The sequence below is a fragment of the Podarcis raffonei genome, chromosome 12, assembly GCF_027172205.1.
Source record: "Podarcis raffonei isolate rPodRaf1 chromosome 12, rPodRaf1.pri, whole genome shotgun sequence".
In the NCBI taxonomy this organism is placed as follows: Eukaryota; Metazoa; Chordata; class Lepidosauria; order Squamata; family Lacertidae; genus Podarcis; species Podarcis raffonei.
In genome coordinates, this window is record NC_070613.1 from 15,997,833 (window position 1) to 16,013,278 (window position 15,446).

Here is a 15,446-nt window from a genome sequence, read left to right on the forward strand (position 1 = left end):
CTGTTGCTACTCTGTGTCAGACAAGCACTGCACATGGTGTAGGGAACCATGGTGTATCAATGCTTTCTGTTTTTATTTTAGCCTGGATCTCAGGCACGAGAGGGAAGCAGCAACTGCTGAGCTCCTCTCTCCCCACGCTCTCTACTGCCCTCAACATTTTACCAGCTGAGGCTTCCAGGACTGATCCTTCTTGTCTGGTGCCTAGCTGACTTATGAACAGGTTTGACAGGAAACCCACCCTTAGCTACACACCCCCTGGTCACCTCCAGGCTTCCTGGCAAGAGAGGAACCGTCTCTCTCGTTACGGCAATTGAGTCAACTCTCCCTGGCACCTTGCTCTCCCTCTCTGCCATCCTTAGTTCTCAGTTCCCTGCTAATAAAGGCATTGCTATGCCAAGTAGCAACCATGTGTCAGAGCCCTCGTGGGTTGTGAAGGTGACCTTTGGTCTCATCATTGGTGTTGTTGTTTGACCTCTAATAATGAATTTTGTCCCTAGAATAAAAGGAATAGTTTGGAACCAGTGAGCTACAAAATAAGCGCAATAGCTTAAAATCATTTTCAATCCCCCAAGGACAAGGAAATGTATATGTGTTGCATATTTCTTTAACCAAGTAGTGTTTACATCTGACAAGAGACGTAGGAAATGTATACAGACTATATCAGGGGTCAGCAAACTTTTTCAGCAGGGGTCAGTCCACTGTCCCTCAGACCTTGTGGGGGGCCAGACTATATTTTTTTGGGGGGAAATGAATGAATTCCTATGCCCCACAAATAACCCAGAGATGCATTTTAAATAAAAGGGCACATTCCACTCATGTACAAACACGCTGATTCCTGGACTGTCCACGGGCCAGATTTAGAAGGTGATTGGACTGGATCCGGCCCCTGGGCCTTAGGTTGCCTGCCCATGGACTATATACTCCATCATACTTCTGCCAGCACCAGCTTCTGCATTAGTGTTTATAGCAATGGAAGTAACATCTGGAGAGCTTGTTCCCTCAACCAGATTCTTCTCTTTTCTCTTGAAGGGAGGAACGGTCATTGGCAGTGCCCGCTGCAAAGCTTTTCGGACCCGGGAGGGCCGCTTGAAGGCAGCCTGCAACCTGGTGAAGTGTGGCATCACTAACCTTTGTGTGATTGGTGGGGACGGCAGCTTAACAGGGGCTAATCTTTTCCGTGAGGAGTGGAACGGCCTTTTAGAGGAACTGGCACAAAATGGTAAGTCGTGGTTAAGCTTTTGGGACATTAAGCACCTCAAGTTCTATGTCATTTATTTTAGTATTTTAAAATTGCAAACCACCTTTGGTACATCAGCAGAAAAGTGCACAGAAAACGTATTTGTTGTGCTGTACAAGTGCTTAATATTGTATAAGATTTATATCCTTCCCTACATCACCATGATCTCAGAGCATTTCACAATTAAATAAAAACCAAGTAGAATATACTTTAAAGTGCAACCTTCTCCCTTCTGTTAAATATATCTGTCAGATTAGACATGCACCGACAAATATCACTCAGACACATGACAGCCCATTTAAAAAACCCTTTGTGGAATAGCAGAGTCTTCAGCTGTTGTTAAAATATAACCAAGGTTTGTGCTGGTCAAAGCTTGGAGGGGAGAGTATTCCATACCTGGGGAGCATTTACACTAGGATTGCAAGTGGATACAGAGGCGGAGGTGCTTGGATTGAGGTACTAGTGTTACACAACAATGCAGTTTGTCACTTACCGTATTTTTCACTCTATAAGACGCACCAGACCACTAGACGCACCTAGTTTTTGGAGGAGGAAAACAAGAAAAAAAATATTCTGAATCTCAGAAGCCAGAGCAGCAAGAGGGATTGCTGCACAGTGAAAGCAGCAATCCCTCTTGCTGTTCTGGCTTCTGGGATAGCTGCGCAGCCTGCATTCGCTCCATAAGACGCACACACATTTCCCATTACTTTTTAGGAGGGAAAAAGTGAGTCTTATAGAGCAAAAAATACGGTATTTCCTTACTGATTCCAAGAAGGCATCTGAGAGACAAACTGTACCTAGACGGTTCTGTTCTCCCACTTGCCTCTGTAACAGAATTAGGCTCTTAATCCTAGCTTTTGTCCTTAAAAGCCAGTACTGATAGCCACTGCTGTGTAATTTTTACCCTGGTTGAGAGTGCGTAGCACTGTGGTAACATCTTATTTGGCATTAGAGGAGCTATAATGGCCCTTGATACAATTAACTGGTTTTGTGAAACTCTTAATAACAAATAAAGAGCATATGGCTGCTTTGAAAATGGCCGGCATTTGTAATACATGGATGACAAATGAGAATTTGAGTCACTATTTCAGGCTGGCCAGCTACTGTATTCTGCAATGGGTGCTCTCTTGTCCAGCAAGTGCTCTGGGGAACAGAAGTGTATTTTGCCTCTCAAGCAGTACTCAGTTTGGTCAGACTCTGAACTACAGTTAGTGACATCTGGCAATCATTTTTTCACACCACAAAACCTAAAGGGATAAAGAGTTTTAAACCTAAAAATTTCAGTGTGAGCTCTCTTGTGTGAAAACAATTGCTTTTTCTTTGGAGTGAAACTCTGAACAAGCATTCTACCTTTCTAAACGTTACTTAGGGGGCAGAAGTGGCTCTGAGGCCACGGGTTGGACCACTTTGTGTTGCATTAAGCACAACTGATTACATTTAAAGGTTAATAGTTGTTGTTGTTTTTTGTCTATTCATACAAGCACAGTCTTATCAAAACTTCAGTTCTATGACCCCAATAAAATGAGGACGTCTTTGGTCTCCTAGCCCACTCCCCATTCTTTCCCAATAACTGATGGCAGAAATAAAACTCCCATTCACTGGTGAAGCTTCATGCAGCATTAATTTACTTAATCCTTTCTTCACGAAGAGCATTTTCTTGCCTCTTACACACGCCAAGCCAATAAATGCTAAAGCTACATTGGTTTAAATTCACTGGAGGGGTGTGGTGTTTGTCAGACATTTCTGGATCTATTTTTCTCTTGCTTTTTTGCCAGGTGAGATTGAAAAAGGGGCTATCAAGAAGTACGCTTACCTCAACATTGTGGGAATGGTTGGCTCCATCGACAATGACTTCTGTGGTACCGATATGACCATTGGCACTGACTCTGCCTTGCACAGAATCATTGAAGTTGTGGATGCCATTATGACCACTGCTCAAAGGTACTTTGAACTCAGGATGTGAAATTTTAAGATGGCCACTTGGGCAATGGCTAAGAGCCATGGTTCTTTTATTTAGCAGTATTAAAGTGCACTGAAGTTGTATTAATTTCATCCTTTTGCCAAAGACGGAAGGGTGGTTATGTGCACACGGCAAACCCGCCTGCGTTACATTTTATGACAAAGAGAGCAGCTAGATGAGAATCCAAACAAGGATGTCAAAAATGGCATCCCTATCTTTCTTTCCTGTAATGTGTATTTGTGGAAAGATCTGGCAGTCTTTGACTGCATCCACTATTATTTTTTACCCTGCCACCACTGGCATGTGCAGAATGCTGGCCTCAGGACAAAAAGGGGTTATCACTCTCAGTTTAAACTAACTGGAGCTCCCAGTTCTGATGGATTGAGGAACTGCTTAGTTGAAACTAGGAAGCACATACAGTACCTCCAGTCTCCTCACAGCAGTTCCAGAGGAGGAGCAGGGAGCAAGAGAGGTCAAGGCTTACAGTTACTCATTCACACAATGCTAAAACACAGATTGGCGTTGCATTCAAACTTTTGACCGTAGTCTGCTTAAATACTATTGAAATCAATGGCATTTAAGCAGCTTCTGTGGAGGTTTGCAGCCTTCTGCATTGTGTAGCCAGAGGAAAATGGCGCTCTGGAAGGCATTTCTGGATTCCTGGGAATGGCAGCTGAGTCCTGTCACCACTTGGGCTGGTATTTATCACATCATCAGACACATGCAGTGGTATGAAAACTGCATGTGGAGGTCAAAAGAGGGGGAAAGCCTCTTGCATAGGTCAGGGGCTTTTAAGTTGGCTTTGCTTTAATATTGCTTTTTTGTATGTAGTTTAGTTCTGTGAACAAATGGGGGGGGGGGTTGAGATTTGATTGTGAGGACTTGCCTAGTTTTGCAGTTTTTCAAATAGTAGGCATCACTGACAGGCAATTAAGATTTGAGGAATAACCTGTACGCTCTCTTAAATGGCATGACTTCATTAAATTTAGTGTGACACAGTGGTCTGCAATCTTAGTTTGGGAGGAAAATAAGAATGCAAAGAATAATGGCAATAAAAGAGGAGTATGCTGCAAACCAGAAAGTTAAGAAGTGCCTGGGGGAAGACAGAAAACGCAAGCGCAAATGTAGTTTCTGCAGTGCCAAACAATCGTCTGTCTTCTTTCTGTGCATTTGTACATATCACTTCATACTTTGATGCTGTTGTGATGCTATTAATATTTATTGTAATTGTTACAGCCATCAGAGGACCTTTGTCCTGGAGGTGATGGGGAGACACTGTGGGTACGTATGTCTGCCAACACCACATTTAGTTAAAATTGCTGAAATATATAGTTCACACTCTCATTTGGATTTTCTGATTCTGTTCTAGGTACCTAGCTCTTGTTAGTGCCTTAGCCTGTGGTGCAGATTATGTCTTTATTCCTGAATATCCACCTGAGGAAGGATGGGAAGATCATATGTGTTCTAGGCTTTCTGAGGTAATTATTTTCTGCAGTGGCTTTCAAACTCTGTCCTGGGATCTCTTAGTCTTCGTTGAAAGCTTACGAGGTTCCTCAATGAAAAGATCAGGGATGGCCGGAAAGCTTTCAATCCTGCAGTGTCCTAGGTAGAGCCAAAATGGAAGAAGTGTTCCACAGCATTGTTTTCCTACTGCAAAATTGTCCTCCTTTTTCATTATCTTTCCATTTCCACCTAGTAAAGACCACCCACCCCCATGGGGCAGTGTAGAGGGAAGGCATATCCAGGCAAACTCAAAACATTTTGGCACCTGAGGTGAACCACAAAATGATGCCCCCTCCCTGCCAGGGAAGAAGGGGTGGGTGAAAAACTACATCAGGAACAAGGGGGGGGGATAAAGATCTACATTGGAATCTGCTGCCCCTGTGGATGCTGCCACCCGAAGTAGTCACCTCGCCTCACGGGTGGGCCGGCCCTGTCTGTGGAACATGTTCAGGTAGCAGGCACCCCCTTGCCAGCAGGCACCTGGCATTTAGGTGACCAATGACAGCACTCCCTTGTGAACTGCTTTGTCGTCCACCTGACTCTAATCTTTGGTGCTAATGTCCAGAATGGAAGATATCGCTAGTGTTGAGGATTTAGACCTGATCGGCTATATCAGGGATCAGCAAACTTTTGCAGCAGGGAGCTGGTCCACTGTCCCTCAAACCATGTTGGGGGGCCAGACTATATTTTGGGGGGGGGGAATATGAACAATTTCCTATGCCCCACAAATAACCCAGACATCCATTTTAAATAAAAGGACACATTCTACTCATGTAAAAACAGGCTGATTCCCAGACCGTCTGCGGGCCAGATTTAGAAGGCGATTGGGCCGGATCCAGCCCCTGGTCCTTAGTTTGCCTGCCCATGGGCTATATGATGATGTTACTGTTGCAAGAAGGAAGGGTTATTTGCCAACAAGGCAGTCCACAGCTGGCTGGAGTTGCCAGCAGTAATGTGGTAAAAATGTGTTAGAAAGCATTATTTTTATCCTGGTTTAGCAAGGTCTGTGGGGTGATTAATGTTCATTTTCGAAACGGCAACAACACAATAAGTAGTTGCAATAGTCTGAGAAGCTTTCAAGGTACAGCCCAGCTTTGAACTTCAGCTATTTGCTGTGGTCTCAGACCATGAGGCAGATTTAATGACTTTTCTGCATTTTTTTACCCTAGAACCGTGCACGAAAGAAAAGGCTGAATATCATAATTGTAGCAGAAGGTGCCATTGATTGCCACAATCAGCCTATAACTTCAGAGCAAGTTAAGGATGTAAGTATCAAGCTGACAATCAAATCTTCTACCAAGGATATATGTAACTGAATGCTTCTCTTCCACATAGCGTAAAGCGTGTATCATTTCTCTATGAACATAATTAGCCTTTCTTTATATGGTTGATTGCATTTTAATTATTTCTGGCAATACAATAAATATTATATCTGTGTCCTTTAGCAGTAATGTAATCTCAGTAATTATGATTATAACCTAGTTGCTGCCTTTTAAAAGGCATAAAACAAACATACAAATACAAATGAGTATACTGTGTTATTTGGGTATTTTGTAGGACCTGGTCAAAACATTCAAAACAAGGAGGATGCCTTCAGTTCTCAGTGCTGAACTCATTTTTGTTATCAAATTATATCCATTATATGAACTAAGTTTGGCACTTATCAACTTGGCTACAATCTCGGCAATTTGAGCCTGCTCTTTCATCAAGGCTTCTCAGAACAAACTGTTACACTGTTCATCCGGACAGTGACCCAGAAGTGCTATAAAAGGGAAGAAAAATCTTCACTTTAATGTGGATTGGAAAATAGTTCCAAGATGAGTAAGGTGCTGTTGCACAAACCACAAGGAGGCCATAACTTACCTTGACATAGTATGGGTTTCTTCAGTGTTTGCAAGTGGGGGTGGGGTGAGCTTGAACACACAGCCTTTCAAAATTGTGTGGCCATTCCCTGCTGCATATGCTTTACCTTTCCTTCTGCCGCCAACACATTTATACTTGTAAAAATTCTTTGAAACCACCTCTGACTCAGATGTAGAGCCTGGACTGTTCGACTTTACTTTCTGTCACCTCAGCACACTGCAAACTTTCGAGTGCTTTGTGTGGTTCCTTACCCCTTCTCCACTCCCTCACAACGTACAAAAGGGAATGCCAAACAGGGAGATCCCACAGTAGCTCAGATAAAAGATCTCTCTCTAACTCCATATACCAAAACCCCTTTCTGTATCACTTTCTGCATCCTGGGTCTTGCATTCAGGCTTTCACTTCTGTACCTCAAGGCCTTGTCCTAAAGTTACCATACATGGAGGTAGGTGAAGGGTTAATAGCCAAACAGTCCCACGAAGATGTCCAGTCAAAGTCTGGGATTACAGGGTCACCCATTGTCAGGTTGTAATTCTTAATTTTGATTGGAAAGAGGCCAGATTCTCAAGGAATCTTGCCCCACAAACAGAGCGGACTATTCCAGTCTGTTTGTTCAGAAACAAAAGTTTTCACAGATCTGGAGTTAGGAGAGTACAGACTTGATTGTAACAAGGAATAGGACATGACTGGGTTTTTTCCTTGCTATTACTCCTCTGTATACAATGGTAGATATTTTTACCTCAGCCTTGTAAGATACATCAGAAGTTATTCTTTTGTTAGTGTAATATTTGTGCACTAGAGTTCAGTAATTTCAGAATGTTCTTCTTTAATTACTATTGGAAACAGTCTTTCAGGATGAAGCTAAACAATAGTTTTTCAAAGACTTGAAGTGGGAGTAGTGGTGACATCGTTGCCAGTGCTGTACACATTTTTTTTTAATTATTCTGCTGTTGCTTCTAGTCAAACTGGTTCTGAAACCTTGCCACCTTCACTTTTTAAAAATACTTGCTTACATAGGGATCAATTTTGCTTGCCTTAAGGTTAAAGGGATTTGAGAGCATTGCTCCATCACTATTAAAGAATCTTAACTCTTCATAATCTTTGTATTGTATGCATTCTTAAAGTTTTAAACTAGGATTTCCACCTACTGTTCAGGCACAATAGTACCCCAGTGTGTTTCTGCAGCTGTTACAACTCATAATCCTATTCTCGTCTTTAACTTGACACTTTGTCTTTTTTGCAGCTTGTGGTGCAGCGACTAGGGTATGACACTCGCGTGACTATCCTTGGCCATGTGCAAAGGGGAGGCACTCCCTCTGCATTTGATAGGATTTTGGTAAGTAGCTGCAGGCAGCTTGTGTGTTCAGCGCCGCTGTTTAGGGTGTTACATAGTTCCTTGTCCTCATTCAGATTGTAGAACAGTCACAAATGCCACTGGCTCTCTAGTATGTGGGGTAGTGAGAAGAAGGTCATACATAAATGAGCAAGTCATGGATTAAAATTTGTACTCAGCCATTATGTTCTCTGGCTTTTGGACAATAAGTCTCAGCCAACCTTTAGGATAAAACAAGGTAGAACCATGTATGTCACCCTGACCAAGGAGGACTAGGTAATTCTGTAATACACATACAGCATCTAACACTGAAATCTGTCTGTCTCATAATTTCCCGTTGCGACATTCCATCAAAATGGCTGGTCCAGAGTAAATGAAGCAGTCTGCACCTGGCAGCCCTTAGCACAGAGCTAGCCTTCTGAAGGGTGCTATCTGCCTACTGCTCATTGTCTTCTCCATAGGAAAAAGGGGAGAATGGATAAGCAATATTTGTGGCAGTGGGGATTGGACTTCTTTTTGCCTATTTCCTGCAAGATTTGACCTTCCAGCACAATGAGTTGCTGATCAGGGAATAGCATCGGAACTTCCAAGGCCGTATATAGGTGCTTAGCAGAATGGAAGTAGAGGCCATATAGATAAAGAAGTAGACTCTTGATCGGCTATGGAATTATGTACATGATTTAGGGGTTCTTTGCTTTCTCATCTGTTCCGCGATAGATTTTAAAGCAACCTGTGGTCATTTGTTCTTATAGTATTGTAATAATTATCCCTCCCTATTTCTAATTCTGTGAAAATGCTCTTTACAAAGAACATTCTGTAGATGCTTGCTGGCATGTATCAAAGTCGGCATAGCCTCCATGCAAAATGTTCACGTATGGTTAAAGGTTTCTTATGGATTTCTTTTTTTCTTTTCTTTTTCAGGCAAGTCGCATGGGTGTGGAGGCTGTCCTTGCCCTTCTAGAGGGCACACCTGAAACTCCTGCTTGTGTGGTCTCCCTGTCTGGAAACCAAGCTGTCCGCCTGCCTTTAATGGAGTGTGTGCAGATGGTGAGTTGCTGAAAAGAAGCAGTTGTGTTTGTTCATTGACACTCTCTTGTTGGTTAGCCATCAATAGTTGGTTGTTACTTGGAGCCTGGAAAGATGTGAGCAGAACTCTTATCCATGTTGGGCACAATGAACTCCAGTCATTCCTTCAGTGACAGTAACTGGGCTATTCGTTACTGCCCCATGAATCTTGACAGCAAACAGCACTGCTTACCTTTTGTAATGCAGATGCCTTTAACATAGTAGCTGCACATTTATATTCACAATGAGTCTCTTGCTATCTAAACTCTCATTTCTTGTGGCTAGTTTAGTTTAGTAAACAACCACATACCATAATACACATACATACCAATGAGCTGCATGCTGAGATTATTCTGGTTTCCCAAAACCTTCGCAATAATGTTCAATTGAGGCATTCTGTATGTTGCAGTCTTATAATGCATGATTTGAGACCATGAACCTAATAAAATATAGTCCTTTCCTGTTTATTTCTGATTTTAAAATTTATGCTTTAGCTTTCCCAGGCATTGAAGTAACATTGGCTGAAGTGCTGGGCTGGTTAAGAGTCCAATTATATACATGTCTACTGAGACACCAGTCCCATTGAACTCAATGGGGCTTATTTCTAAGTAGACAGAATGCATTATAAATCCCACTGAAATAATTTGAATTTACTAACCTGAGCAAGGCTATAGCGATTGTCACCATTCGGATCTACTTCATAGCCTTCTAGCATTGTGATAGATAATATCATTTTCTAATAAATGATGACCTTTTTTCTTCTTTATTTCAAAAAGACCCAAGATGTACAGAAAGCCATGGATGGAAAAAGATTCAGTGATGCTGTGCAACTTCGTGGAAGGTACTCCTCTGTTGTTTATTTCTCTGCTGGCAGCAATAACTTTTCCAATAAATCATAGCTAATTGTGTTAAGGCAGGCATAGGCAAACTCAGCCCTCCAGGTGTTTTGGGACTACAACTCCCATCATCCCTAGCTAGCAGGACCAGTGGTCAGGGATGATGGGAGTTGTAGTCCCAAAACATCTGGAGGGCCGAGTTTGCCTATGCCTGTGTTAAGGGATTATTTTTCATGGCTAAGGAACAGGGGGGAATAGATTATTTTACTCTAGTTTCTAGTGTACACATTTTAGCCCCCCAAACCCTCCAAAGTTATATGACTATTCTAGGCCAATTCTATACCAGAAAAGGAACTCTACCAGTATTATCTCTGCAGAATTTAAAATGCCATTTCATCAGAAATGGTGCTTGCATTGCTTTTCGCAGTTCATAGAGCACATAATATTGAATGCTAAGTGGGTACCAGTTGTGGACTTGCACAGGGAGGAGCAAATGTAATTTCTGAAAGATTCCCCCAAATGGCAAATCATAAGTGGTCATTTGCCTGTCTTAAATGTATATGAGACATTTGTTGTTGTTGGCATCTGTCTATCTCAAGAGACATGGGAGTGCGCCTCTGGAGGTGAAATCAAACCATTGAAAGCAGAGTGAAGATATTTCCCATTCAGTCCTCTCCAAAATAAAACAAGTTGCACGAGGGAAAAGGGCTGATGATGGAAAGCACTGGTGGAAATGGAGGAGTCTACCAGCCTAGCCGGGAAACGGGGAATTTTTCACCAGTTCCCCCTTCCACCTTCAGTCCCCTAAACACATCTCACATTGTTCCATTGGTTCCCAAGCCAACTAGAAGCGGAACTGGTGACTCTGTCAGCAGAGTGACACCAATGGCTACAACCTATGTCTCAAATACAATCTACCAAGTAACAAGTAAAGATATATAGTTACTAAATGCTCTGAGTGACACTTTAGGTTAGAAAAATACCTCTCGGTATTCTCTAACATTGTGAAATAGCTTTATTATTCAGACAACAGCGTGAAAATACCATTTTCTGTTGCAGGAGTTTTGAGAACAACTTGAATACTTACAAGCTGCTGTCTACCAAAAGGACGGCTGCTGACCTTCCCAAGGTACTTCTTAGATAGTTGTCAATTTGTCTGGTTAATTCCTCATTCCTGTGCCCTTAGGGTGGCCAATTAAGTGCATCACCAAGAAAGGGCATGCCAATCTGCATAAAAATTGAAAATGCTGATGTATATGAATTTAAAAATAGTTACTACAGTTTAAATAGAAACATCCTGCCATTGTGGGGAAGACCTTTCTCCTTAGCTGTCCCAAGAGCTAATAAAGGGATGGCTTACAGCAAACATGCCAATCTGTAGATTGGCCCTTCCTCTTCCTCCTTATGGTTCTTTATACTTTCCTTGCTTTTCAACTGCTTTCAAATAGAGGACTGTCCTCTGTGTAGTAGAAGACGCTACGTGTTTTGTTGAGAAAGCATCTAAACACACACAGCAGGTTGTTCAGAATTTTGAAAACGGTCTCCATGGAAACATCTGTGGACTATGGACTTGTATATTGAGTTGAAGCCTGGCAGGCAGTGATCTAAATTTTGTAAATATAGCATTTTGTAAACAGTCTAAATTTTGTAAACATTGCCATGTCTATTTCCTTGTTTAAACTACCAAAATACCATTTTTCCTGAAAGGTCTAGGCCTTTCTCAGATACCAATTCCATGTCTAGTTGTGAAATTCAAAGGTGTACCTTACGAGAGGTACTGAATGCATCTATATACCGCAAGCTGTGTTACAGTGGTCTACCAGCTGGTCAGCTGAACAGTTATTTTAAAACAGGGTTTTTTGCCCAGTGCTAATGTATGTCAGGAGAAATGTACATACTGGTTTTGCAAAATGGCTCAATAAGTGGGAAATATCTGCAGCTACAGTTTTACTTTTAAATCTTTCTGTTTTCTTTAACAGGATGATATCTCATGTAGCGTATGTAAAAAATAAATAAATAAAGTGACTAACCTTAGCAAGGTCTTTTGCTTGCTAGGTTGGCAGGCGCTATTATTTTTGCATGGCAATGGGATTTGCTATATAGTTATTTTTGTTTTTCGACTGTGCACTTTTTTGCTTAAAGCTGGACGCTCTTCAGTTTTGCCGCAACTTTGATTTACACCAAGCGTAACTTTGCAGAAGCTTTAATAGAGCGAATAAGACGTGCTTCTTGTGAAGTTGAAAGAATTCTCCAGAAAATGCGAAAGGTCCCCATTTATTGTCATGGTGAAAAGGTAGAAAAATGCCATGTATTTCAAGAATCGCTTGAAATACCACATGACTTTTATACCCCTCATTTTCAGTTCCGCTATTTTTATATGACTTGGCATAGGCAGACATGGTCCTCTGAAAATACCCCTTGTTGTGAGGCCTCCTCATTTTCCATACAAAAAGTGACATAAATGGCTCCACATGAGGCCTGGCATACTACCAGACTCTCCAATAGGGCTGCCATTTTTGTGATTAAGAAGGTAGAACGAGCATGAGCAGGTTGTGTTTTATTTTCTGCTTTCTGAGACTCATAAGAGGCAGATCATACATTAAAATGGCCTTGAAGTGGCTCTCATTTTTCATTTATGCCACAGAAGCTGGCAGGCTTAGGAGAATTCCAGCCATTCTTGCAACATTTGGAAGCATGAATTAATTACCAGGGACCGTGAGAGCTATAGGGAAGGAGGGATTATAAGGGAACCAGATTTCCAGGGAGGCACTGCCAACATAAGCTTCTTTCTTAGAAAGTACAGGAGAAAGATCCTTCAGAAACATGCTCTTTGCTGAAATGCTGTGCAGAGGTGGGAATAAGGCCTCAGTCAGAGGGGTGAAGTATAGGCCTGTGCTTTCCAAGAGCCCAAATTTTCTCTCAAGGGGGCTGGTAATTGCCAATTTAGTCAATTGTCTAGATAAGAGTAGACTAGCCTCCTTAAAGACATGCTCACATTCCCGTGCTGCTATGAAACAAGATAGCAAATGGACAGTAGATAACGAAAGGAAAAGATCATGGAGACAAGTGGGCGGTCATGGCTTATTTTGATCACACATTGGCCTGCTTCTCACAGACAGTTCATAAGGAGGCAAACTTCTTTCTGCCTTTGTCATTTCAGGTTGGAGGCTCATGTGACAATGTGCACCTTAAAAGCCCTTGCACAGAACTTTCCATGTGCAGGAAACTTTAAAGAAATGTGAAGTGGCATTCTGTCACATGAACATAGTCCTGTTGTCTGAACTCTCACAGTCCAGACATAGGTTTAGGGGTACTCTCATTTTGACTCAAGAAAATCACCATTTTATAGTACAAATCAGGAAAAATAAATACAATAAATGAACAAAAGTACATATATTCACAAAATGTTTAGGGGTACCCCTGCACCCCTCCCCAGAATAAAAGCACTGGGTTTAGCACTTCATCTGCTGTTTACGAGAACTAGGTCATAGTTGCTATTGGAGACAGGAGGTATATTATATTGCCTGTGAAAGAGCTTGGGGAACATTAACTGCATGCCAGTTGTGCCCCCAATGCAAGTAAACTTCATTAACTCAGAACCACAAATAGGATTTAGAATTATTTTATTCAGGGATGATTCATCACCCCTTGTCTGTGTTTAATGATACTATGTAGACGGTCCTTTAAATGACTTGATGTGGTGGCTGTTGCCATGTGAGCTATTTGTATAGATCTGCTTTAGAGAAGCCATGTTTCTCCACATCAGTGCAAATCTTTCCTTCTCATACATTTCTGCTAGCAGTTGGGGTTTTTTTTTGGGGGGGGAGATGCCCCAAGCACATGCTGAGTTGTCCCACATAAGTGGCTTGCCATGTATTGACAGGCAAGTCTTGCAAGCCACAGAGTGGTGAGCAGTGCAGTCCTATACATATCTATCAGATGTAAATCCCACTGAGTCCAATACAGCTAAGTCCCAGATAAATGGGCACAGGATTGCAGCCTTGAAAGTAGCTATGACATATCAGTCAGCCTTGATTCTGACATCTGAGTTATGAGATCCAACTGCATAAATAAAGTGTATTGTGGATAGGATTACAGTGGTACCTTGGTTATCAGACTTAATCCGTTCCAGAAGTCCATTCCAAAACCAAAGTGTTCCAAAACCAAGGCACACTTTCCCATAGAAAGGAATGCAATATGAATTAATCCGTTCCAGACTTTTAAAAACAACCCCTAAAACAGCAATTTAACATTTTACTATCTAACGAGACCATTGATTGGGGTCAGCAAACTTTTTCAGCAGGGGGCCGGTCCACTGTCCCTCAGACCTCGTAGGGGGGGCCAGACTATATTTTGAAAAAAATATTTGGATGAATTCCTTTGCCCCACAAATAACCCAGAGATGCATTTTAAATAAAAGGACACATTCTACTCATGTAAAAACATGCTGATTTCCGGATCATCCGTGGGCCGGATTTAGAAGTCGATTGGGCCAGATCCGGCCCCCGGGCCTTAGTTTGCCTACCCATGCCATTGATCCATAAAACGAAAGCAATAAACAATGTACGGCAGTCACACAATCAATCAATCAGTAGCTGAACTGGGTTCCACACAGCTGCAAAAACAAAAAAGCCACAAAACCGCAAAATTAATAGCAAACATAGACAGACCTCAAAACGGAAGTGTGGCACTCAAAACAAGCAAGTTCGGCTTCCGAAAAAAGCTTGCAAACTGGAACACTTACTTGCTTGGGTTCCAAGTTGTTTGAGTACCAAGGTGTTTGAGAACCAAGGTACCACTGTACAGGAGAGAGAGGAAAGCAGGCGGAGATCCCCCCAGTGCCTGCTCTAGCTGCACTTTCTCTGCCCCTCGTCGGGCTATCTAATAATGTAAGGGCCCATATTAATTGAGTCAAGCAGCTTTGACAAGATCCAGGATGTGGGGAATTTTAATGTGAGTAAGAAGCCAGAAAAGAGTGTCGCTTGCTTGAGAAAAGATTTCTACATGCCACTCAAAATTTCGACATTTGTAATCTCCTCCTCCTTCCTTTTTTCTTATTTGCTTCTTAGTTTGCTAGGATGGGGCAGTATAGTTCATGACAATTTATCTGAAAGCAAAAGAGGGGATAGTGGTGTTCTGTCAATCAGCATTTTGAGTACTTAGGTTACAGAACTACAACCAATAATTACTTCATTAAATTTGTTTCCAAGTGTTAGATACATGAGGAAGCAGCATCTAAATGAAAAAATAGATGTTATTATTATATAATAGCTCTTCCTAAGCACAGCTACATTAAATTTATATATTCTGTATGTGAGCACAGAATTGCTAGATACAAGTGGTGCTTCCAGATGAAGAAATTAAACATCAATCTGAAAATCAAAATCTTGTAATACAACATTTTGTGCAGCATATAACCCATTGTGACAGACCGTATTCTCCTCAAGAGAATTGCTTGTGGTAATTCTGTAGTTTGAAGTTTGTATTTTTACGTTGCGAACTGCCCTGCGATCTTCGGATGAAGATGGTATACAAATTTAATAAATAAAAATAAAATTCATGTTCTACCTTATGTACACATCAAAGGTGCTTAAAAGGTGCTAGAATAATGTTATATCCCACACTTGAGCAAGCTAAAGGCAGATAGTA

At 41.7% G+C, this 15,446-nt stretch overlaps 1 protein-coding gene across 4 annotated transcripts in view; it reads left to right on the forward strand.

Annotated features, from left to right (window-relative positions):
• The window catches only part of PFKP (phosphofructokinase, platelet), a 61,583-nt gene that overhangs the window by 27,500 nt on the left and 18,637 nt on the right, over positions 1-15,446 (forward strand). For all 4 annotated transcript variants that reach the window (XM_053409459.1, XM_053409456.1, XM_053409457.1 and 1 more), the window contains exons 5-13: positions 1,030-1,219; positions 3,013-3,178; positions 4,434-4,478; positions 4,567-4,675; positions 5,870-5,965; positions 7,807-7,899; positions 8,818-8,943; positions 9,738-9,802; positions 10,857-10,926. In XM_053409459.1, the coding sequence (XP_053265434.1) occupies positions 1,030-1,219; positions 3,013-3,178; positions 4,434-4,478; positions 4,567-4,675; positions 5,870-5,965; positions 7,807-7,899; positions 8,818-8,943; positions 9,738-9,802; positions 10,857-10,926 (960 nt within the window). The remainder of the gene's footprint in view (positions 1-1,029; positions 1,220-3,012; positions 3,179-4,433; positions 4,479-4,566; positions 4,676-5,869; positions 5,966-7,806; positions 7,900-8,817; positions 8,944-9,737; positions 9,803-10,856; positions 10,927-15,446) is intronic.